The 26621-nt window shown below is 36.4% G+C and overlaps 1 protein-coding gene across 1 annotated transcript in view; it reads right to left on the minus strand.

Annotated features, from left to right (window-relative positions):
- Nucleotides 1-3676: 3676 nt before the first annotated feature.
- The window catches only part of Fam83b (family with sequence similarity 83 member B), a 49515-nt gene continuing 26570 nt past the window's right edge, over nt 3677-26621 (minus strand). The window contains exons 2-4 of the mRNA XM_027411130.2: nt 16105-16269; nt 15165-15289; nt 3677-5981 (exon numbers count right to left, since the gene is read on the minus strand). Of these exons, the coding sequence (XP_027266931.1) occupies nt 3677-5981; nt 15165-15289; nt 16105-16269 (2595 nt within the window). The remainder of the gene's footprint in view (nt 5982-15164; nt 15290-16104; nt 16270-26621) is intronic.

Raw genomic sequence — 26621 nt, forward strand, 5'->3', positions numbered from 1 at the left:
ATTTGTAATAACTTACCATGTAAATCCCTGATTATAATTTCTAAAAGAAGAGTGTCCATGAATGAAGAAATCTAGAGTATAATGATAAAAAACTCAACAATATAGTGTTTGTACAAAATTATTTAATATTCATTTATTAATCAAAAAGGTAATTTGGAATAAGACTTTTATGTAATATTCTATGTATATAAAAGCTAATAAGTTGATTTGTTTATAATTTCATCACGTTTTAAAAATATACTAGAACCAAGCTGAGACTGTAATTTTTTCTAAACATAATCCCACATTAATTAGAGTTTAACTAATGTAAAACAATCATTCTACTTTAAACCCCTTAGCTAAAGGCACATTAAGAAACAACAGATATTCATAAAACAAAAATATCTGTGGAATAATAGTGACGCAAAGATAGTTCTTGAGTAAAGTGAGACTGAATACACCCAAACTTCAGCCCTTATCTGCATTTATTCACAAACAAAGATGGACATGTACCCAGACTTTAACACACCATGGCAAGGTCTGGCTATGCTATTGTAATGGAAGGATATACACATATTAGGATAAGTATTTCCTGTGCTATTATGCCATCTGCCAAGGGCCACTTAGGAACCATATTCAGTTCCTTGTGTTTCTGCTTAGAAACTAAAGCCCTATATATAGGGAGAAGTGTGTTGCCAAAGTTTAATATCAAAATACTTCTAAGTAACATCTTTCTACCAATATTAGAATGGGAAGTAAAAGAGAAAAGAAATATATTGTCTGAAATTATATCCACCAAATCCGGGCAACATCTAGTGAAAACTGTAACAATGGCTGATTTTTTGAAGTATTATGTGTTTTCTCAGTCTTAATAGTGGGGAGTTTCTGGGTGAAGATATTTTGGAAAACTATGTACACATTCAGACATAAGGGTGCTTCCAGAGGAAGACATTAGAAGGGAGATAATCAAAGAAAAGAGGCTGAGGAGAATAAATCTGCAATGCAAAAGGCTAAATTACCCATCAGGCAGATGGAAGAAAGCATCCTCCACTCCCCACCCTCAAAGAAGAGACCAGTGACAATTTAAAAGGATGTTTCTAAAAGCTAACTGTATTTTCAGAAATTATGGAAGTCACTCTATTAAGTGCCACTAAACTTTTGCATATGAACTTCCGGTCTGATTATAAGGAAATATGTATTTTTAAAGCTTGTTTTTAAGTCACAGTTTCTAGGCATTGGCTCCTTTCTCATGACAAGGAAGGAGTGGGGTCTCAAGGTCATCAGGCTTACATTTCTGACAGAATTAGACCAGAATCACAAAACTTGACAATTTCCTCAATTACAATGGGATGTTATAAAGCTACTTTTGTAATGCTGTAAAACTGAGTATCTCTTCTGCATTTTTATTCATTAAATATTATTCTTCTGTAGGCACCAGCATATTTCTGTAGTTTATAATGAGAGAGTGAGCAAACAAGTAAGGAAATTATTAACACTTCTAAAGCAGATATGAAGTGATGAGGCACAGAATGCTAGACTAAAACACGAGGCTCTGCTCTGTGCTGAAATCCAGCCTCCAGCCTCCAGTGCCATGCACATCTTGAAGAGTGCACTAATTTCTGTGAAGTGTAGTTTTATCTAAATGAATGTCCTTCCTAAGATTATTGTAAATATATAATATCAGACTCCTTTCCCCACCTAACCCCCCAAAGCCTTTTCTTCCTCAAAGCCCAAATGTTACAACTCACCCGGTACTTCTCATTGTCAGAGTCCAACCAGGAAATTGAAATGGCACAAAGCAATTAAAACTGGCCCTGCCTAAGTCCATCAGAACTGATTTTCCCCTTCCTCTTCTAACTTTGCCTACTATAATCATTTAATCCCAGTTTGCCCTGTTTTCTGGTGAAATTCAACTAAACTTTTCCTGATTGATTCCTAGTTAGGGAGTAACACTTTTCTTCTAATCTAATAGGGCAGACATTGAACCAATTGGGGCAGGATGCTGATGTCATACAGAAACATTACAATTTAGAGCCATTATTTATTAGTTATGTCACTAGGAATATTATCTCTAAGTCTCATATCTGAACTGAAATCTCAGTAATTTATAAACAACAGTGCCAATGTTATCAGAAACATATGATGGAACATGTTTGTATGACCTGGTTATAGCTATGTTCTCAGGAAATGCTAGGTGTTCCATTCCATAGCCTCTCCTATCAAGATTCTGCTAAGGTAAATTATTTAAAAAACATAGACATTGATGTTTGATAGTATCAACTAAATATTGCATTTTAAAAACAATAATATAGTGTTCTGCTTGGCAATCTTGAAAATTTAAACAGGATATTTGAAGATAGGCATTGGTGGTGCACGCCTTTAATCCCAGCACCTGGGAGGCAGAGGCAGGTGGACTCTGTGAGTTCAAGACCAGCCTGTTCTACAAAGCAAGTTCTAGGACAACCAGGATTATTACACAGAGAAAACTTGTTTCAAAATATCAAAGTATTCTTCCCACACTATCTTTTGCTTCTTGAATTCTAAATGTTATACAAAAAACAAATCCATGTTAAAGTTTCTGCAATAAACAGGAAGCTTTTGTTGTTTTAAAAATTGGCAAATGGTATCTTATGACCTAAATATAACTATCAAGCTAAGGTATGGAAATGTTTCCATCCAGCCTGGCTATACGATAATGAGAGACTAGGCCTGGTTCTCACTGCCACTGTCATTGAAGAGCATGTCATTACACCACATTCAACCCAAACTTTAAAAAAGTGAATGATTTTCAAACAAAACATTTCTGCATTTGGCATGTCAATCTAACACAAGACTCAGCAGAATCTTACAGTTTTAGAAGGCTTGATAGAGAGAGGGGGAGGATTCCCATATTGTGCTCACTTACTTTAAATTTTAATTAAGGCATGACTATAAAAAATGGGCAGCTGATGAAAAAGTGCAAAGTGGAACACGGCACAGTTCCTAAAGGTTAGAATATAAAGCCTGTGTGTGTGTGTGTGTGTGTGTGTGTGTGTGTGTGTGTGTGTGTGTGTGTGTGTAGTATACAAGGCTGATTCTTAAGGCTGATGTCTATAAGTGCAAACACACTTCAGGCTCAATAAAACTCACTGGCCCACATAATTCAAATGATACTCTTTTGTGCAATGCTGCATAGGAAAGATAATAAAACAACAAAATATCTCAAGTTATTCTACAGAATTTATCAACAAAGAAGGTTTTGTTCTGTTCTCTTATATTTCTGAAAATACTAAAAAAAATTATGTTATATCACAAAGCACCAGAAGTAAGTAATCTGAAGTGTTTTTAAATGAAGACTTCAGAATGAATGATTAAAAATCTATATGCAGTCTCTTCTCTGAAGTTTCCTCTAATTCAACACTTAAGACTTTTAGTAGACAGAAAACGATGAACCCCATCTTTTTTAAAAAAAAAAAAACCTATTGCCATTTAAAAAACAACATTGTAATGTATTTACTGAGATGGTTCTTTGTAGGCCAACTAAGTACAACTAATTTTACCACAAAACATTAGCTTTTCTGTACACTGCTACACATTCCCTCCACTTCTAATACAGAAAACTCTTGGCATGGCACAAAAATTGGTGCAGTGCTCTATGGCTGACTATTTACAACCACATTCATTTCATATTTCAATTGCGATTTGAAATGAAAGTACTTCACTTGTTTTTGTGGATGAAGTTTCCAAACTTTTGCATGAATCCTCGGAACTTGTTTTCATTGGGGGAGTAGGAATGATAAGCACCAGTCTTGTAATTCAGCATGGGGCTGGACCTGCCATAGCTACTGCCCATAGCTGTGGGTTTGACTTCTGGGCGGTTGACATGTGTGTTTGTCATGCTGCTTGCTGGCTGGATAGAGCTCTCAATCTTACAAAATGGCTCAAATCGACTGTAAACTCTCTGGTTGGTTGAATGAGATCTCAGGAGCTCACTGGACTTTGGCACCGGAGAAGAGGTTGACCGTCTTTGAGGAGCAATGACTGCACTGGTCTCCTTGGAATCACGGTATTGGATTTGTTCCGTGTTAAATCTTGGGGCAGAGGCGTCTCCCGCTCGCTCGGAAAGCCTCCTTTGAACAGGGCTGGGGGAAGGTGCTGTTCTCCTACTTTCCTCTGCTTGGGAATTTATTCCTGGAGATGTGCTAACTGCTATGTCCTCCTTGCTCTTGTGGATGCTGCCTTGAGAGTTTGACGAGGAGGAGCGTTTTCTTCTAGGAGATGAATCAACTCGGGGCTCGGATTTTTTGGGCTTCTGATTCTCTTCACCCTCAGAAACCAATGTGTCAGAGCTACTACACATCCTGTAAAACGCAGGCGCCTTGTTCTTAGATAGGTTTTCTCGCTTTTCTGGAGTAAGACTAAGTAAGGACCTTAACTTCTGAGATCCCTTTTTCAAAAAGCTTGGAGAGCCTTTAACGTCCTTCTTAGAAGTAAGTTCTTTGTTGGGGTCCTCTTTATTCACGTCAAGCAAAGCAGCAATGGAAATAGATTTGGTGGCTGAGCTAGTTGGAGGGTGTCTCTTGATAGCCTCCTCTTCCTCCTCGTCGGTGCTGTGGGTCACATTGTGCATGCTTTTAGACGTCTTCAGCACCTCCTCCTTGGGTTTTGCTGGTTGTCTAACCCGATTTCTGGTAAGGGTACTATACACATAATTCTTGGTATTTCCATGTTCTAAATTGACTTTTGAGTGGTCAAAGGACGGGAAACTTCGCCTTTTGAGCAGGTTCTCACTTGGCTGGTTTTTTGTGTTCTCCAACTGCTTATTTACACACAGGTTTGTGTATATACAGTTGTTTAATTCTGCTCGGCCATTTGTTGTTTGGTTTAAGATTGCTGGTGGCTTTTCGGGAACCTGCAAGCTATGCATTTTTGGTACCTCTGACTGTGTTGGGAGCTTGGGGATTGATTCAGGCAAGGGTTTTTCTGTCAAGGGCAGTGCACTGGTGGAACTCTCTTGGACCTCACTATGCGTATCGCTTCCCTGAGAACCGATGATGGTGGAATTTGAGGAGCCAGTTGTACAGCTATTGACTTCTTTTTGTTCAGGTAAAGTTGGTTTAAAAACAAATGAGGAGCGAAGTCTCGAATGAGTATAGAGCGCATTGGCTTTCACACTCTCGTGATTATCGTAGCCTTCAAATCTGTCACCCAGGGTGGAGCCATTTGAATCAGGTGGGACCTCTGAATTATCATTTAAGTAGGAATCAATTCTCCAGCTTCGCAGGAAAGACTTCGTGGTATTCTCCAGAGTTGGCATCCTTTGCTGTAGAGAGCGGATATGGTTATCTGTCCCGTTAAATGACCTCCGCACATTTGAATTCCTTTCTGCAAGATTTGTTGTTTTTCTCTGGGCAAGCCGATCAGCAAAACTCTGTGCAGGTATGTTTGTCTGATTTGCCTGGCCTCCCCGTAATGAGGATGCCACACTGAGACTGTCTGAAGGCCTTCTCCAGTGTCCGGGAGCATTATTAGTTCGATTCAGGGCTCTGTTGAGCAGTAGGTACGGCGTTGTTTCTGGTTGTTCCCCAGCGTAACTATGCCTTTTCCAGTTTTCATTGATCTGACTGGGTTGGAAGTGACGGACTGCATTTGGACCATTGAAGTTTGGAATAAAATGAGGCTTGTATCCATGATTTCTCATGCTGAGTTTGTCATGCTCGTTTAGGGCATACATCCCTCTGCCTTTGAAGTAACTGGAGTCTATTTTATGAATTTGGTCTTGTCTACCAAAAAGGTTTCTTTGGCTGGAAACAGAAGCTAATGAAGAAATGGATCGCTGGTAAATTCCATTCTCCCACAGAGCTTTGCCTGGCTTCACCCTTACTGATTCTTCCTGAGCAAAAGAACTTGGGACACAGGACCTGGCATAGAGTGTGCGGAATTCTTCATCAAATAACTCTACAAGGTGTCCTGTGATTATCTGAACCATGCTGAGATGAGCCTTTTCAAATGACCACATGTAGCTGAAATCAAAAGCAAAACAAGACATTTAATTTTGGTGAAAGATTAATGACACCACACAGTTCTACTGTAAATGTCATTTAAAAATGACAAAAGAACCCCTGTTCTTGTTTTTCTTGGTTAGCATAATTGATAGTATCTTTATTATTACATACTACTAATAAATAGATATACATCTTCTGAAGTAACAAAGCATTCAAAAAATTTCATACTATTTTCCAAACGCTGAAAGGAAAGTAGTTGTATTTTTTGTATCTACATCTACCAAGATGTTATGGAGTTAAAAAAAATTATGATTCACATATTCAAACCCAGTGGGTGTGGGAAAAGCCAGGATTAGAGTGCAACATGAAAGGCTTGGCTGGCTTCAGCAAAGCTGTAGTCACGTGATGCTGGGTCTACACTTCCTCATGTCTACATTGAAGACATGGATGGCGTCACTGTGGCAATGCCGTAACATGTGACAATGCACAGAAGACCTGTGCTGATGCATGGAGTTTGATCCTCAGTTCCTTCTTACCCTTATCTCTGTGAGTTGTTCAGTATGATCTGGGATGCAGAGAGCTATAAATAGAGCAACTGTGGGCAGCTGCCTCAGTCACTGATAGACAGACTTCACTGTAATCAGTCCACAAAGGATTACAATGCTCCCCATAAAACATGCTACTTAAAATGCCAATTTGGATTTCTGATTATAGCATACAACTTCTGTAAAATTAAGGTTTATAATGATTTCGTGGCATTTTATACAACTATCAACACTTATCCTACATAGATCCAAAGTGAGGGAAATCTTGAAATTTCATATCATTTTTTGAATTGGCCTTTGAGCACCTAAAATAGACTCACAATTGGAAAACAAAGTTTTTGGAGTTTATTGGAAAACAAAGTGAGACAAATACACTATACTGAACAATATTTATATGTAATATTTATATAGGGAAAACCAATACAAATATAAATATTTCTTAAATGCACTCAGTAGAAATTGGTAAAATACCACAAATTATACTCTATACTTTGGGGATTTGTCATTCTTATGTGCTCAAATCTGTGTGTTACTTCCCTTGAATCTCTAGTATGTGAAGAATATTTACTAGGCACTCTGTATGTGAATGTCTGAGCCAGCAGGGTGATTTAAGAGAAATAAAATGAGCAAGGTAGGCAGTGGTGGTGCACACTTTAGTCTCTGCACCCAGAAGGCAGAGACAGCCACATCTCTCTGAGTTCCAGGCCAGCCTGATCGACAGAGAAGTTTCAGGGCATCCACAGCTACACAGAGAAATCTTGTCTCAGAAAAAAGAAAGGAAAAAAGAGAAAGAAAGAAAGAAAGAAAGAAAGAAAGAAGAAAAGAAAGATTTTCTTGACATGAGATCAAAAGTAGAAAAAATGAAAAGAAGAATTTCTTTTTTAGTCAAACTGAAGCTATGAATAAAGTAATGTTGGAGACAGTAAGCAATGAATAAATGTTAAACTAGCAGGTATGCAGATTTCCCCAGAGAAAGTGGGAGTCAAAAGATACAAGCAGGTAGTTTGTTGGAAAGAAACACAGTAAAAAGCAGAGGAAGCAGAAACTACCACTGTTTAGTTCTCTCTCTCTCTCTCTCTCTCTCTCTCTCTCTCTCTCTCTCTCTCTGGTACACACACACACACACACACACACACACACACACACACACACACACACCTGATTATACTTATCTCGTACAAAGAATTAATATGAGGGACTTGTGAGGTGGGTAGGTAAGTTTGAAAGCTAAGCATAAAGTTTGTTGTTTAGGATTTGTCCCTGAATTCAGACAAACTGTAAGAGAGAGAAATGTTTGGGAATCATTTTTCTAGTGGTTGTTTATAGCACACACTTGAAAGATTGGGGATTGAATTTACTATGAAGAGGAAAACATTAGAATAAAGCACAACCCCAAAGGTTATAAAATAAAATAACTCCCAAGAGTTGAGTTTAGGAAACTGAAAATGTAAGACATTCCTTTGGAATGCTGTGTTACATTGCAGGTTACAGTAAGATATTCAGTTGACTGTTTGAAAGGTGAATCTGAATGACCAATAAGGCACTTGCAGGATTTGAGAGGGACTCTTGTACTTCTCTATCACTCTAGGTGAGCTGTGATATATACAAGGCAAAAGCTACAGATCTGCACTGCACTACAGATCTGTACTGAGTGCCTTGGTATGTACAGGATCAATGTCCAGTGTCTGTTTGCAGCAGTAACCAGACTCACCAGACTACTACATCCAGTTGGTGAATCTCCATCCCATGTCATTCTTCTCAGGCCTGCCATTGTTTCAGTCTTACCCAAGACTGTGTTTCAAGCACAGCTTTAGGCAATCCACACACACACAAGGCCCTTCCTACCTCAATCTGACTTAAATCACTCTTTCAAGTGTCCTTTTAGTGGTTCACACAAAGGAAGGAATCTCCTCTGAATATTCTGGTTCCCAGAACTAATAGAAATAAACAGATTCTGTTGACATTGATTCAAAAAATTCTTACCCAAGTCAAAGTGTCATAAGAATCGTAGCTTCGTCATTTCCTTATTTCCCAACTGACATAGCACAGAAATTACCTATACAAAAAAGACTGGCTCATGTCATATCCTGATATAGGACTTGCTAAGTTACTTAACAATAAAATTCAAATTCTTGCCTGGCCTAAAAGGGTGCTCTCATATGCTTTTATCTTGGCCTTTGGGTCTTCCTTCCTTGTCCTCTAGAACATTAAGGTTAAGAGCAAGTGCCACCACACCTTTCTTTCTCTCTCTCTCTCTTTCTTTTTTTCTTTCTTCTTCCTAGATAGCTTTGCCTAAGATGTTCGTTCAATCATATTTTTTCTTTTTGTCCACAAGTCATAAACTTTATCTCAGGGACTCCATATAGCTTGTTGAAATCTGTATCTCCAGGTATGGTACACTGGAGATACATAAAATATTTAATAACAAGTGATAAAATAAATGTATTATTATTATCAAAGTAAAAAAAACTAAAAAATCAGAAATGATTATTTTGGCAGAAAGTATATGTCTCAGTTAAATCTGTTATTGCATACATCAGTTTCTTCTTTATACACTGTTTAAAGGATAGCAACTGAAACAAGAAAGTCACAGATTAGAAAAAAATAACCCAACACATAAAAAAAATAGATTTGAACTAATGGTGAAGTAAGGACTTTATCAGAGGATGTTTGCATAAGTTGGGTGCCAATAATAATGAACAATTTAAGCCTAGAATCTTAAGATACCATATTCAATTTCAGTGGTAGGTAAGTCATGTTTGCAAATGTTAGAACCTGGGAGGCTGGGGCAGAAGGATCTTCATGACCTCCAGAACAAATTGAAATCCTGTCTCAAAATGAAACAAAACAAAAAGCAAATAGCTATAGGACATGAAAAAAACAAAAGAGGAGAGAATGAAGACATATCCCTACAAAAAATGCCAACAAAACAAAGGAAAACAGTAAGGGAATTGAGTTCCATCTTGACCTCAAAACAGCAATGTCAAAGGTAACTTTCTTATTAAGAATCATTTCTAACTTTCCAACCAAAAGACACAAATCAAATGAATGGATTAAAAATTCCAGAACCAAGCACTGTCTGTTTTCAAGACTCACTTTCAAATCTAAGGACAGACAGAAGCTTAAAACAAAAGAAAAGCAGTATCCTGAAAATGATGGCTAAGATAATGAAAAAGGCATCATGGTATCAGAGAAAACAGACTTTGAAGTTTGAAATATTATGAAAGACAGCCATTAGATGATGATAAAAGGGTCAATTTAATTTACAAAGAAGATCATGTTGCTTAAAATCACAATAACACTCATTCATAATTAATGAGTAAATATCATCATTCATAAATGTATTAATGCATCAAATCTTTGAAGTATATTAATCAGATTTTGACAGAATTGAAAGAGAGCGATCAAAATATAATAAACAGTAGCTGCTTTCAGTAATGGAATATAAATAGACAGTCGAAAAACACTACAGAACAACAGGACATAACAGAAACATTTAGAACATCTATCAAAGAAGAATATACATTCTTCTCAGGGCCTATAAAAAAGTCTCCAGGACAGACCATCTTTAAACAAAAAGTAAGTCTTAGCAAGGAAAGGAAGATTTGAATCATCAAAGTATCCATTCTGATTAGAGTGGAGGGATATCAACAGCACAAGGAAAATTAGAAAATTTCTATCTCAAGCTGAACTATAAATAAGTAACTCAGAAAGAGGCAGAGAAAGAAAAACAAGGGAAAATGGGGTTTAGGCAAACATGGATCAAAGCACCAGAAACATGGACTATGCTGGGAACTAAGCTTGTGCTCCTGTTGTAGGACCTGCTAGCCTGGATTGCACATAACTCATTGTCGTCAGTAACTGAGCATTTGGAAAAATCTTTCACGTGCTCAAAACTGTGCAGTCAACTGTAAAACAAGAGCAATGAATAGAAGAAAAGTTGATGAATGGGGAAAACAAGCAAGGAAGCAAAAAAAAAAAAAAGAACAATCACCAGACAAACAAACAAACAGAAAACGCAAGCCTGCTGGAAAGCCCTGGAGAGTGAGAGACAGGCTCACTACTAGAGTGATTCCTGGGCCAGAGATACACTATACACACACACACACACACACACACACACACACACACACACACACACACACACACTAAAAGGGAAGGTAATGGAAGAAAGGCATCCAAGGTCTACAAATGCAACTGCACCAAACTTGCTAACACATAAGCAGCATACAAATGAAACAAAAATAAAATGGCTATTAATTTTGTGATGGAAAATGAAATACTTCACCAATGCTCATTTTTTGACCCAGTTTCAATAATGTGAACCTGGACTTCTCATGTAGTAGAAATTTGTGATAATACTCTACTGGAAGAATGGAGACAAGAAAGGAAAATGGACACTGGTGGGTAGGAAATCGACTTCAGTCGCAATGAAACAGGAAGAGATAGTAACAGAAATTCATGAATTGAGCCAGGCATTGGTGGCGCACGCCTTTAGTCCTAGCACTCAGGAGGCAGAGGCAGGTGGATCTCTGTGAGTTTGAGACCAGCCTGGTCTACAAGAGCTAGTTCCAGGACAAGCCTCCAAAGCCACAGAGAAACCCTGTCTCGAAAAAAACAAAAAAACAAAAAAACAACCAAACAAAAAAAAAGAAATTCATGAATTGGAAAAGTCAGTCTAATGAGATTATTTAAGAGATTGGGGTCAGTATCAGAAGACATAGTAAGGTAAATTGAGTATAGAGGCCAGGATCATGGGCAATTGAAGGTAGAAAATAGCAATTATACTTTGGACTATATGTCTTTAATATTGTTTATATTTTAAAACACACAAATACATTTACTTGGGTTAAAAATACTTTCTTACCTCCTAACAGGACATTGCACATCAGTCATGAACTGACCAAAAGTGACTTAAGAAACTGGGTTCCTGGCAATGGGTTAAAAATGAGAGGTATGGGATTCAAGTAGTAAGAATATGTTGGTTGCAGCATGAATCTCAGATGTGACCAGCTTCATGCCTGATTAGAAAAGGCACCGTGGAGACACCAACTTCAGTGAAACTCTTGTAAATTTTACAGAGATCATAATATTTAACAGGTAGGAGCTTACAATAATTCTTTTCCAGTGGGGCTTAGAGGTTCACATCTGTAACTCCTGCAGTCAGTAGGCAAAGTCAGGAGGAACCTAAGTTGGGAGCCCTGTCTGTAACAAACAAAAACCTCTGAGTTTAGTTTATTTAAAATACCTTATAAATATCTTCAAAATATCCCTACAATTTTAGGTAAGGATAGCAAATTAAAAGTACTATTTATACTCATTGACTATAAAATATGTGTTTTATATATTAAATGCTTGTGCTTTCCTGAGAAGCTACCATCCTGTGAGCTGTTACACACGTGTGGCCTTGATGACTGCAGATTCTTGGCATCTCTACAAATGATGAAACTTTAGAACCTAATGGCTTCCATGGGGTGATTATTAATTAAAGAAGACATTTTTAGCTGAGTGTGTTGGTACACTCCTGTAATCTCAATATTGGCTGGGCAAAATCTAGAAAATTGGGAATTTAAGGAAAAGCTACACTATATAGCTAGTTCACAGGCAACCTGGGCAATAAAGTAATTACTTTGTCTGAAAAAAAGATAGTAAATAAAAAGAACCAAAGAAAGAAAAGGAGAGAGGAAAAGAGGAAATGGTAACAGACAAGGAGAAAACAAGAAAACAAATACAAGGGTGCCCAGAAGGAAAATGGGAAAACAATATACTGTAGTATAAGGAATTCAAGTTCCGTTAACTTGAAGGAAATAGGTTTTCGCCAAGTGGTTCATAACTATTATACAAGAACTTTTTGGAATATATTTTACAATATAAAACTCAGTCAAGGAAGATGGGAGAGATAGCCCAGCAATTAAACACCCTTACTGCTCACCTAGGGGACCTGAGCTTGGTTCAGCAGGAGCTGAACAAGATCAACAACAGAGATGCCAAAGTGGATGAAAGAAAGTACACAAAGTATTACGGATAACTGAGGAATTCTGAGAGCACAACAGCCTTCCCCAGGGAAGAGCACACCAATTGTTCACTCAGTTTTAGCTCTGAAAATAAACATATAAGTAACATTACATAGACTGAGCAGGCTGTATTTATGCAGTTAGGAATATATATATATATATATATATATATATATATATATATATATATGTGTGTGTGTGGTTGTGTGTGTGTGTGTGTGTGTGTGTGTGTGTGTGTGTGTACAAATATATATACACAATGTGTATGGAACAAGAACTAATCTTTTAAATGAGGCCAGGAATTTGAAAGGGAGCAAGGGAAGGTGTATGAGGATATTTGGAGGGAGGAAAAGGAAGGGGAAATGATGTGATTTTTCTACAATCTCTTAAAAGAAAAGAAATAAAAAATCATTTAAGAAAACAAACAGCAAGGTGAAAAATGATTTAAGAGAGGGTGAGGGTACAGACAAGAAACATTCCATGCACAAAATATACTTGAATGTACTATGCAGCAGTTCTCTGTACAACAAATGATACAGGGAAAATCAAAAGCAGAAGTGACAATGACTTACAGCTAATGATTTTTAAAAGAAGTACATTTAAAATGATCTTGAAATAATACAGAGAATGGAGTTACTAGAAAGAGGTTTAGATGAACCATGATATTTTCTGTTCTTAGAAATGCCATGTACTCCTCCACCCCTCCCCACAAGCTGGATTACAGTGGCTTTCAATATTTGATTGAGCTTGATTTTTGTCAGTCTTTTTTAATTAAATTGAATTTATTTATTTACTTATTTATTTACCCATATCAACCTAAGTAGCTCAGCTCCAGTCATCACAACATTTAACTACCAATTCCTAATGGCAGCAGCAAAGAGGTAAATTCAGTATTGAAAATATTGTTAAAACATCAAGTCAAAGAGTAGAAATAGAAAGAGCAATTGTGATGTACTTGAATATGAAACACCATGTATAAGTAAACTCTATGTTAATTAAAAACTCAATTAAGAACCCTCTAAAACTAAATGCATCTGAGCAAATATACACATATATAATGAGACTTTTAAATGACTCATTAATTTCAAGTACTAGTTGTAATTTATGTGTTTTACAAGTTTTCACTTGGAACCCCAAACAGCTTTAAAGGAAGGCATCTCCCTGAGCCTTCAGCAAACACAAGCAGAAAAATAACAAAACAAAGTCCTAAAATAAGAGTTAATATTATTGTTTGGGAGATGAAATTGCACAGATATGCCATGTAATGTGTTTTATGATCTTGTTAATTTTATATAAACAAAGGAAAGTACAAGTTGAGACATTTGCTGGAGATTTCAAACTATTTGCTATTTCTTTATGGATGTTGAAATTTACCAAAGGGCAAAGGTTCTGCTGTTCTAGCCTGTTCACTTCCATATGGAGGCATGCCAGTGTCTTCCGTGATAGGTCTACAACAACTTAGTGACCTGGACTTTGGAAGCATTTGTTGGAGTTTTTATTTGTCTGTTTATATAAATACACTATGTGTCACACTTAGGAATAATGCCATACTGGACATTATTGAATAATTACCAGGCAATGACTACACTCCAGATCAGCCTGGCCACGAAAGGGTTGCAATTCTGGTTTTCTCAGATACTGAACAATCCTACAGGAACATCTCCTGGTCGACTCTTTAAAGTGCTAAACAACTCCTATTGTTTCTTGAGAAATTTTTTATGCTGTTGTGTATCTATAAGTGCCTGATATTTTTATATTTTATTCATTGATTCTTTATTTTGTGCGTGTGTATGTGTTTGCATTGTGTGTGATGTGTGCATGTATGTGTGATGTGCGCATGTGTGTGTGTGCCTGTGTATGCATGTATGCCACAGTATGTATGTGTATGTCACTTGTGAGCATTGGTTCTCTCATGGGAGTATTAGGAATCAAACTTAAACCATCAAGATTAGAAATAAACACCTTTATGGGCTAAGCAACCACCCCAGCCTTTGTTTTGGTATCTGAGAAAAGATCTTGCTATCACCCTAGCTAAACTCAAATTCACAATGTAGACCAGGCTAGCATTGAACTTGTGATAGTCCTCCTGCATGCTGAGATTACAGGCATACATTTCCCAAACGGGCTTACATGATTGTTTCTCAATTCATATTACACATTGCCTCTGTAGGAGTTAATCCACTTTTGTTATTTATGTTAACCTTAAATGTTAGCTAAGTCCCTTACTGTTTTGATGAAGAACCAGAAGCCAAGTTACAGAATTGACCACAGTCATGTCATGAAGATGTTAGCAAAGCCCAAGTCTCCAAATCTTCATACTATAGACTATGAATCATTTTTCATATTTTAAAAAGGAGTTAAGACATTTATAATTATGTGTATGTATATATGTGTGGGCTTATAAATTTGAGTGCAGTTCTTGAAGATGCCAGAAGAGGGATGGAGTTATGGTGGTTGTAAGCCTTACAATTTAGGGGCTTAGAAACAACTCAGGTACTCTTTGAGAGTACCAAGTGCTAAGCATTCTCCCAACCTCTTTTTTTCTTAGTTTTAAGATACAGCTTAGTTGATTATGCTAAAATCTCAAAGTAATAACTTATCTGAATGGATGGAAATGCTTAAAGTAAAGGCAATATTCTTACCTGTAAGAACCGTACATCACTTTCTGGCAGTCAACTAACAAAAATTTCTGTTCCATCTTCCCGTGGAATTTTGCTCCGGTTTTTGAAAGATAATCTTGGCCCTTTACTGTCCGTACCCGAATGTTCTATAATTGTATGTAAACATAAAGTAAAATTATATCTAGAAGTGAGACATTTTAAAAACAAATAGCAAAGCAAAACATATAAAAAACATTTGTTTGCTTGTTTTTGAGACAGGTTTCTCTGTTAACAGTTCTGGCTGACATGGAATTCACTTTGTAAACAGGCTGTCCTTGAATTTATACAGAGATTCACCTGCCTCTGTCTCCTAAGTGCTAGGATTAAGGGTGTGCATCACCACTGCCCAGCCCCCAAACACTTATTTAAAACAAACTTTTAAAACACAGATAAATTCATTAAAGAAAATTGCGAAAAAACCCCTAAATTAAATACTCAAGAAAAAGAATCATTTCACAATATATTTAACACAGCTTAAATGGACATGTTTTCTGTTTACACAGAATCGTTTCATAAATGGTACTAGATTTTACAGTGAGAAATACTTTCTGAGTACAATAGTATGAGAATTTTTTCAGAAGTCAAATGTAACTGAAAACACTAATTCAAATACTTTGACAAAGCAATACATCAAATTATAGGATCACTTGCCAGAGGTTTCAGAGTTGAATATGTGAATCAGAATCACTAACTATTCCTGGTGGCAACTAACTCTGCCAAAGAGTGCCCAGGCATCTTCTAGTCTATAAAGAAGCACATGCCAGAACAATCAGGTCTTCTAGTCCTCCAATCATTTTACTCTGTCTTCATTGTTTTGTTTTCTTCTTTTAAACTTTTGTCTGATTTATCATAACATGACTCAAATTTGAATAGAATGAAAATGGTAAACAAAAGTCCTTGAGAAAAAATGTTATATTCTTACCCTGAGACGTTGAATTTGACAACCCTGTTTTTCAGTCATAGTTAGAAAGTGATTAAAATTGGACTCATCAAGTAAAATATATACAGATATCCCTCGAGTTGATGCCTCTATTATTTCTTTGAAAATATCCACATCAGTAAATATATCCATCACTATAGCAATGACCTGTTAAAGATAAAAAAATAAGACAGTTTTAGAAAACTAGTAAAGATTATGAAAATTCTTAGTTTCAGTACAAATCAAATAAAATAGAAAGCAATTAAACACATGACATAGAAATGCATAAATACATGTGTCATTTCTAAAGTACATGACAATGAATACAAATAAAAATAGAACAAGTACAATTCTATAACTTGGCAATCTTCATATCAGTCTAGGATTTTGGAAACCTACATCTCAGTCACATCTACAAATCCCAATATGTTCTACATAGCTGTTCATAAACCAAAGAAAGCAAGGGCATTTTAAAATTTTTCTTGGAAGGCATCCAGGCAAAGGTTGAATTGTAGAAATTATTTGAAGAATGAAGGTGTTGAAAGACTGGAAGAGAAGAATGTCTAGGAAAGGATGGAAGACAGAAATGAAGGAGACAAAGGAGTGTGAAGAACAGAGCATTATATTTGTGCACCTGCAATTATCTTACTAGACAGAACTTGAAAAAAATTAACTCAAACAACAAAATCAACAACAAATAAACCAAACAGTCAAAGGTCAACATGACAAAGACAGATATACCCTTAAAAAACAGGCCTCTAAATTAGAGTGCATCTGGGCTCCTTGCTGGGGGAGGGCAGATGCCCAGAAGTGCTGAGAGTGAAATCATGTTTGAAGTAAGAGAAAATGGCCTGATTGACTTAGCATTTACAGTGCCAAAACTACTTGCTGACAACTTACAATGTGATAGGCAGTAAAATGAAAGTCCCCAACCTTGTAAATCTTGCATTAACTTGGAGAAAGATAGTTTTGAGGGCCATGGAGCAGTAGGTATAAGATATCAGAGTTTCCTGAGATGGAGGAGAGGTGTGACAGGCTCAGGAATTCCAGAGACAGAGTTTGCTTTAAATGAAGTATGGTTATTCATGTATCCATGTGGTTATCTTGAGGAAGAGTCATGAAGGAACTACATAATTTCTTTTACCCCTATATAATGTTTAGGCAGAACAGTGGACTATCCTGAAATTATGTAAGATGGGGACTTTCTTGAGATTGCCTGTAAAATACATTGCAGTCAGGCTCGAGGGAAGCAGACTCCCTTGCTCTAGCTGCTCCCATTGCTTTCCTCTATATGAACAGTTGTGAGGGGCCAGAAAAGAAAAGCAAGGGAAAACCATCTCACTTGTTATCTTGAAGATATACCTCATGATCTCAAGTATGTGATGACTTCAAATCACATCCTTGGGTGTTAATTTATTTACTGTGATTTAACAAGCCATTTGATGAATATAAATAATATAAAATTAAAAATTCATGTTTTATAAAACAAATTCTAAAATATATTTCTGACATAGTCTGGCAATACGTTTTAGCTAGAAAACAGATTAAATTAAAAAACATTACTGTCCAAAATAATATTTTTAACCAGTATATATGAAGCCACTTTAATTTACCAGCAGCTCTCATGTAACAAGTTATTTTAGACTTTGAAAATGATCAAAAGCACATTTCATAGGGTTTTGTTTGCAAAAGTAATTGAAATCACTCAGCCAGTGAATAATTCGATCATACCAAAAGTAGAACAAATGCCAGTCTTTCTTGTGTGACAGATAAGAGACTAAGTCAAGACCTAGATAGTAGATTATACATCTTCAACAAGCTTATCTGTGGCCAGCCAAGTCTGGCAGCTTCCAGACATCTGTTTTCTGTCCCGTCACTTAGTGTTTGGAAGTTAGGTGAGCTCTATAAAGCTTTAACTGTGCTTCAGAAGGGAACATAACATGAGCTGTGCTGTGTGGGGATTAGTCTTGGTATGGAACATTGACCAGAAGTGATGTATGCTCAACTTGACCCGAATACACTACATGCTCACTCTGCTGTAGAAAATGATCACAATGACTGCATTTAATCAAAGAAGTATAGAAATATTACCTCTAGATTTGATAAGAAATACAATACAAATTGAGAAAAGAGAATACCAGTTATTGCAGCTTTCTGGGAACAAAAGCATCTGATAGAGGTATGTATAATGAAAAGAGCTGTTCTACAGATTCATGTGCAAAGAGGATAGTAAAACCTTTATGGACAGTATCATGATGTTCATCTTTATAAGTATACCAAGACTAAGCCTGCTATCTGAGTTACTGTTCTATTACTGTGAAGAGACATTATGACCAAGGCAACTTTTATGAAAGAAAGCACTTAATTGGCAGCATGCTTAATGTTTTAGAATGTTAGTCCATGATTATCATGCTAATAATAGACAGGCATAACACTGGAGCAGTAGCTGGGAGTTTTATATCTGGATCCATAGGGATAGAAAAAGCCTGTCATGGACTTTTGAAGATTCAGCCCACTCTCAGTGATTCACCTCCTCCAACAAGGACACACCTACTCCTACAAGGCCAAGACCACACCTCCCAATCCTTCTCCAAAAGTTTCACTAAATGAGGAGCATTCAAACATATCAAACATGGGGGCCTTTTATTCATTCAAACTAGCACAAAAAATAGTGCAAATCAGTGATAAAGTTTTTTAAAATTGCAAAGTTAGTAGAATATTGGGGGGGGGGTGTCTACTATGATGTTGAAGACAAATGTCTGAATATTTTTCCTGAAAAAGGTTTCATGATTGCCAGTATTTTCTTTTGAGTCTTCTTTGGTTTCTCCTGTTCAAGCTGCTAGCAACAAACTTTCCTAGGGCCTATTTACTTACTACCACACAGCTGTAGCCTGAGTTAATGTTCGGTAGTCACTTAACTGCCATCACCATCTCAAAATGCTCCATTTAAAGGGATTCTGACTTACTGGTAATTATCTGAAGTGAAACAGGAGGATTTTTTTTCTGGCAGAAGAAATAGAATGTTTTGTAAGATAAAAAAGATTAATGATATTTTATAAAAAGTAGAATAAAATCAAACACAACTGAAAACTTTTAAGAACTGTGTAATAGAAATCAAGAAAAATGATGACTTAAGTGATATATATATATATATATATATATATATATATATATATATGTCTGTAAAAACCTACCAAAATTATGAGCTAATGGGTTTCAAAAAACAAAACAGAGCTGATATGGGGAACAGATGTCTCTGGTCCTTGTTCTTGAAAGGCTAAAGTAAGAACTAATAGCTTGTAACTATATATCATCTACTCAGATTTGTCATAAATTAAATGGAAAAGTCACTGAAATGATTCTATAATAAATCAGCTAAACTAGAGAAGATCTCACATGCATTAAATTCTAAAATTCTATGTTACAGAAACTCTTTTCTACTCTTAATAATGATGACAAAAATAATGGAAACAGAGCTTTCTATCCTGAAATATAATAGATAGCTTCACTCTCACATACTGTAAGAATTAAATTATCCCAGAGATTCCAGAAGCTTACTAATCAGAATTGATTTACATACTGAAAACCAAACCTCATGTCTACAGTCCAATTGATATAGAGTATGTAAAGAAACACATTTCATTTTTCTATAATAAGCTAAGAAGTTACACTGTACATTGTTTAGCAAAGCCTAAACCATCACTAATTGGTAAAAGTGAGAAAAATCTAGATGTAGAATATATAATAAAGTCAACTGAAGACTCGAAGGGAAACGAAACACTATGGCAATAGCTATAGTTTACAAAACTGATACATATGTATGGCAACTCGGGAGAATCTGAGTAAGGGTTTCCCACATTATTTGCATAATACAGGATCCAAAGTGCTTAATGCAAATAAACAGGAGACTTTTGTTTTTACCTATATTTTACTTGAGCAAACTTTTACATCAGCTCTAGACAAGTAAGCATCTTTGCTTTTGAAAATAACTTTAATGGATTCTTGAAAATGAAGAAAGAGAGAAGAAAGCATAAATGAAACTGCAAAGGACCCATAGTCCTTCCTTTGATTTTGAAAATCCAATCATTTTGCACACTCTAATTTCTTCATATTTCCTCCAAATTGACACTTACTGATACTTGGACTGGCAAGTATACTTGGCATGATCTCTCAAACCAATTGTGTCAGCGGTCTTAGGCAAAGAAGGGAGTGGAGGGGGAAAACTGACCTGAAGTCCCCCACCTCTGTTTTCTACTGAGATAATTTAGCTATGTGATCCCACAGTCTGCCTTACGAAACCTCACAGGGAACTCTGTGGAAAAGCAGAGGCTAGCGGGGCAGAACTGGAGGGGGGGCACCACAACAGATCATGTCCTACCAAAATCAATTAAAATGCCTCCAACTGGGTGCACACCAATTCTAGGCTCAACAAAGGGATGTTCTAGAAATAGAGTTCTCTTACCAATCACAGAATCCAAGTCAAATTGGATGGAAGCCTTAAACACAAGGCCACAAAATGTAATACTTGCAGAAGAAATTGTGCCAGAAATAAGTCAGAACCGTGGAATGAGCAAGAGATTTTTGGACAACATCCCAAACTATAAATCAACTTTGAATAGTAAGTTTTTAAGATACCAAATATGACTTGGTTCTCCTATTTTAATGTGTAAAATGAAACCCTTCAAATATAGACAAAGGACATTACTGAAACAATATAAAAAATAAAAATCTCCGCAAAACATTTGTAAACAAAGGAAATCAAAATGTAGAAACAACAAAAAAATATGGGAGGAGATATTTGCTGATTAAATGTCTGAAAAGGGGATGACATCCAGAACATGTAAGAAACTCCAAAATTCAAAAGTAGAAAGACAAAAAGCATGATTTAAAAGTAGGCAACAGAATAATGGAGGAAAAAAAAATACATGCGTATGCTGGAATACTATTCAGCCATAAAGATGATGAAATCCTACCCCTTGTAAAACAAGGATGGAATGGAGATCAATATGTGAAGTAGGATTGTAAATCCTGCACAGAATGACAAATGCTGCAGGGCTTTGCCCAGTTGGTGGCACTGTCTGGGGGTGGTTATGGGGAGATGCAGCTTTGCTAGAGGAAGTATGTCACTAGGGATGGAACGTAGATATCCAGAGACTTGACCCACTTTTAGCTGGCTCTCTGATTCCTATGTGTATACCAAAAGGTGATGTCTTAGCTTAATGTTCCCATACCTCTACTGTCATTAGAGACCTTCCTTTGCAAACAGTAAGATCCTATAAACTCTTCCTTCTATACTTTCCTTTGGGTCATGGTGGTTTATCACCGAAAAAAAAAAAGCAGCTAATATACGCAGAATCTAAAATGGTTAGTATCATAAAAATGGGTGGGTATGGGAGGTGCAAAGTCTAGGGAATTCAGAGGGAGGAAGGGATAGAGAAAGCTAGCAGTGGGTACTAAGCTGTGTTTAAACTGGAGTGGGGATTGCTGATATGCTATTGCATGGTAGGATGACTACAGATATTATTATGTGTTTTACATTCTCAAGAGGAAGGGACTTTTAATATTATATTATATAGATAAATAGCATGATCTGGAATAAAAAATTAGAATAAAAAGAGATAAACATGGTTATAAACTATATTTTTCAATGAGGCTTGAAGAGAAGGCATAGAATAGTTATATAAGGTAATGTGTTAAAACAGACCATTTTTAAGAGACTACAAACCATTCATTAAAATTAATAAACATTTCTTTACTTACTGCTTGTTACTCAATTGCAGCAGTGACATTTTAAAAGGAAACTTACTATGGAGAAAATGAATATACTGTAACAAATATCACTTTAAATCATTAATTTGAACCAGAAAAATCTATTAAAATTGTGACTAATGAGGGAAGAATATAATAAGCATTTAAAATTTCATTAATCACGTACATAAACATGGCACTAAAATGAGAAACAATTAGAATTAATTTAAATATGGGAATAAGTTATTATAAAAATATTTAAAAGCATAACATTTAAAAAATCATTTTAGAGTTTGTGGAAAGTTTCTGTGTAAATCTTTATATTGGATTAAATAATAATTCATTTACAAAACTGGACTGGTATTTCCTCAGATATACCCACCTCTTGAGATAAGTAACAAATGTTGATAATTTTGTTGAGATGCAGGGTATACATATCATGTCTTCTCTTGGAGCATAATTATGTGAGGCATTAAAAATAGAACTATAAAGGAACATGTAATTTTTATAATAAAATTACCATCAAACTATTATTTACATGTACTTAATTTTCCCCACAATTTACTTGACTCCTCTATTATCTCTTGCACTATTTTCACAGCACTAGCTTTCTTAAATTATGTGTAGCTGGAACCTGGAGAGTGTGACTCTGATGGTCAGGGAAGGCTGTCTTCAAAGCTAGGGAGAATGGGGAATATTTTTCATGAGATCATCAAACTAACTGAACAAGTGTATCCATGATACGTAGAATGTTAATACACAACCTCCATTTCCAGTTCCTTAAGTATTTTGAATATCTAATGGCAGCCTCTCTTTACAGGTAAGCAGTGACAGGCACAGAGTACAGCAATGCTTTAGGCTGAAAGTTGCAGGTTTGTACTCTGCAGCAGCTTCTACTCTCTGATCATCAAGATTATAATTAAAATCTCACTGTCTGATTCTTAAGATTTTTTCACACTGAGAAAATTATAAACTGTAGCTACTTTCCTTTAACTAGTTCATGAAGTATAATTGTGGTTCAAAAGGCTTTTTGGTTTATTCTGCATTTAGAAACTGTACCATCAAAAACTGAAACAAGAACACACATTCTAAATGTTCTCATTTGATTACATCAAATCTTTTTTTATTAAAAAAATTAGAGAAATTGTATGCCTGATTCATTGCCCTTCATAGGTATCCTACACTCATGTTATTTGAAAATAAAGGATCCATATAAACAACCAAATGCCCACAATTAAGCCACAAACATAGTGCAGGGAGCTTATTGAAGAAAAAGAGAGCAAATGACGAGGACATAATGAGGAAGAAATTCTACATAAAAATTATCTTGCAGCAATCATAAAATTTGGTTGCTTCAGCAATATAAAATATGAATTTAGAACTTACTTAACCTCTAAGTGAATTTCCAAAGGGTGAATAATTTCAATTTTCATACATATGCACAACTGACCCTTTAAGAGCTGTATCTATTCTAGCTAGTAAAATTCAAATTGGAATCTTGATTTGGTCGAGCAGAACATTTTTGAGGCAACTGTAGCATGCCTGAAATTTGGGCTATTTGAGACTTCGTTGGCAAATAAATCAAAGGGTGTAACAAAAATATACAGATACTCTTGACAGCATTTAGAAGCCAGGGAAGAGGAAAAGTTATTCAAATTATTCAAATGTGAAGCACTCCAATAAGAAATCTACCCTTTAACTTGGATTATTGAGCTGATTAAATGCAATGGTAAGCCTGGAAACTCTGGTGAATTAATTACCTAATGATTTGTATCATTTTCAATAATTTTGATTTAAACTAAATTACAATTAATGAGCATGTAAAAAAGATTCCCCCTCCATTCACAAAGTGATTACAAAGTTCAGAGAGAATCTCACTGCTGTTACAGACCTAATGCCATGTCAGATTACCTTCTGCTTATTTTTAACACTGACTGCAAACTACATATGTAAAATATCGGGTATTTGTTTCAACTCTAGGAAGATGAGCAAGTGCTTGGGGGCATTCTTAAGACATGAAAAGCATTATTAAAAATACTGCTAATATTCACTATACAGTCTGTTCTTCCCCCTCCCTTCCTCTCCTGCACATGTTGGTTACATTAAGAGCAAAATATATAGAAAAATAAACAAACTCCTAATTTCTCAAAGAATGATGGTTTTGTTTTTCCCCTTTCATTTTGGTTTGCATTGGGTATTCCATTTATTTGTATACTGTTAAGACTATTTTACGTAATACTATATACTATGTATTTGTCATTATAGGGTATTTTTTCCTCATTAAAAACTGTTGGAATGGTCATGTGTGAAGGCTGCAGCACGCAGATGACGAAGAGTCAAAATCTGTTGCAAATATGCAGGATGGTACATTGATTCAGGAGACACTGCCATTCAGAGTTCTGGGGGTAATCCAAATTTTCCTAGCAGCTTCCATAGTTGAGACATTAATGAAAAAAGAAACTTATCTACAGAAGTGTGTATGCATTATTAAGGAAGCCAGCAAGAGAGAACTCTGGTGCTTGATCAGGAAGAGAACAAAGACAAAGAAATAAATGACTCCTTCTCTGCCTGATGCTGTCCCCCACTGGGCCACTTCACAGTAGGAAGACAAGCACCAGGGAAAGCGATGTTTGGGCTTCAAAATCTCAAAGAAGGGCAGAGAATGGTAGATAGGAAATAGATGCCACCATGAGGCTGGGGATGGGAGTAGAGAAAGATCCCCAGGGATTGTGAGCACATAATAGGTAACAGTGATATATAGGGACATACTGGTAACAACTTGACAGTCAATGGGACAGAGGTGAACCCAGACAACTTTCAGATTTCAGGAATGAGTAACCAAATGATGAATGGTATCACCAGTGACAGAAATATGCATTTTAAATGTTGGGGAAAAAGGCTTTGTTAAAGTTCAACCATCTATGATTCTGATAGGTGGGGGATCCTTATAGCTATTTGGGATTAGGGAAAAAGCTCTTAGACTTGATTTTTAAAATTAGTTTTATTATCAGCATGTATTACATAAAATAGTAGATTTCATCGTATTTTCACACATGTGTACAGTGCACTTCAGTAATATTGACTCCTCTTCACCCTTTCCTGCCCTTTAGGCTCCCACTGCTGTCCTTCTCAACGCACATAGGCCTTCTTCCATTTACAAAATTGTGTTTCTGTCTGTCTGTCTGTCTGCCTGCCTGCCTGCATGTATGTGTCATATCCCCTGGTTCTGGACTTACATTATGAACCATCCAATGTGTTGCTGGGAGCTAAACTCAGACTTTTCAAGATTAGCAAGTGGTCTGAACCACAGAGTCATCTCTCTGGTCCCCTTCTACCTTCATTAGAGAGAAAACACAGTAATTGCCTACCTAAACCACAGATATCCAGTTTCTAACCTATGGATCAACTATTTACAAGTAAAAAAAAAAAAGTGTAGTTGTGAATTCTTACAATGCCATTTGGAATCTGCTACAATCTGAATGCTTTTCTTCTTGGTTTAACACTGCTGTGCTTTGAATATGAACTCTTCCCCAACAAACTCCTAAGGTTGGACAATTTTTCCCCAGCTAGTGGCACGATTTGGAAAGGTTGTGGAACCTTGTTAAGGGATGGAGCTTTGCTAGAGGAGGTAGGTCACTGAGGGAGGCCTTGATATTTCACAGTTTGGCTCTACTCCTATTTGCTGTGCTTCCCACTGTGGATGCCATGCGAGCAGCTGCCTGTACTCCAGATCCAATGTCTTCCCCACCATGATGTACTGTGTCTGTTGAATTGTGAACCACAATAAACTGTTCCTCTCTTACTCTATTTTTATCAAGTATTTGGCAAAGACAGTGGGAAAAAAGAACTAAGACAGAATATTGGAACCAGAAATAGGGCGGTTGTGATAAACCTGACCATATGACTCATAAGCATTTGGAACTGGCTTGTGGGAGGAATGTGCAAAAGTTTGGAACTTTGGATTAGAATAGCCCTCAAACCCCGAAAGCTGGGTTAATGGCTTTCTAGTGGAATTTTCAAAAACAAAATGGTGAGAAAACTACACAGGGAGGATGATCTCTGAGGTTTCAGAGACACTAAATTTAAGTTTATCAACTAATGTCTTTAGTAGAAGAAATTTAGAGGCAGGATAACATTCAGGTTGTGGAATGGCTACTACTCGCTACTTTTCTCCACCTCTACCACTTAGAAGAGTCACTGAAGGGTCAGAAAATTTAAACAAAAAAGTTCAGTTTCAATTTTATCAGGAAAAAAGTACAGAAAGGTTGAAGTTGCAGACACAGAAGGTGCTAAAAACAAGGCTAAAATTGCTTGGAGACTATCACACTTATCAAGAAATCTGATTTGCACTGGGAAAGTAGGATATGTTACCTGATGGCAAGATCCATGATCAAAAACAACCATTTAGGAAACTGATTTTTTTTCTGACTCAGCCCACAAACATATTGAGTCACTGCAGCTATGGCCCAAAGTATACAGGCTCTGTCCAAAGCTATCAAGAGAATTTTATAGCATCATTTTTGTGGTATTGGGTTTTTTTAGGCATGAAAGATGCAGTATTGTGATTGTGGGGAGGCAGACATCGAGCCATGGTTCTAGAAAGGCTCCCAGGCCAGAAAAAGTGTGGATCTATTGGGATCTCTACTAAAATCTTGGCCCTAAGAAGATATTGCTCTATTTCTTGGTAAAATGGTAAAGCCTAGGTTATAGTTGAGTCTTCAGGATATTGGATATATTAGAACTGTGGGATGTCTTCCAAGGAAAGCAACAAG

Source organism: Cricetulus griseus, chromosome 4 (genome assembly GCF_003668045.3).
Source record: "Cricetulus griseus strain 17A/GY chromosome 4, alternate assembly CriGri-PICRH-1.0, whole genome shotgun sequence".
NCBI lineage: Eukaryota > Metazoa > Chordata > Mammalia > Rodentia > Cricetidae > Cricetulus > Cricetulus griseus.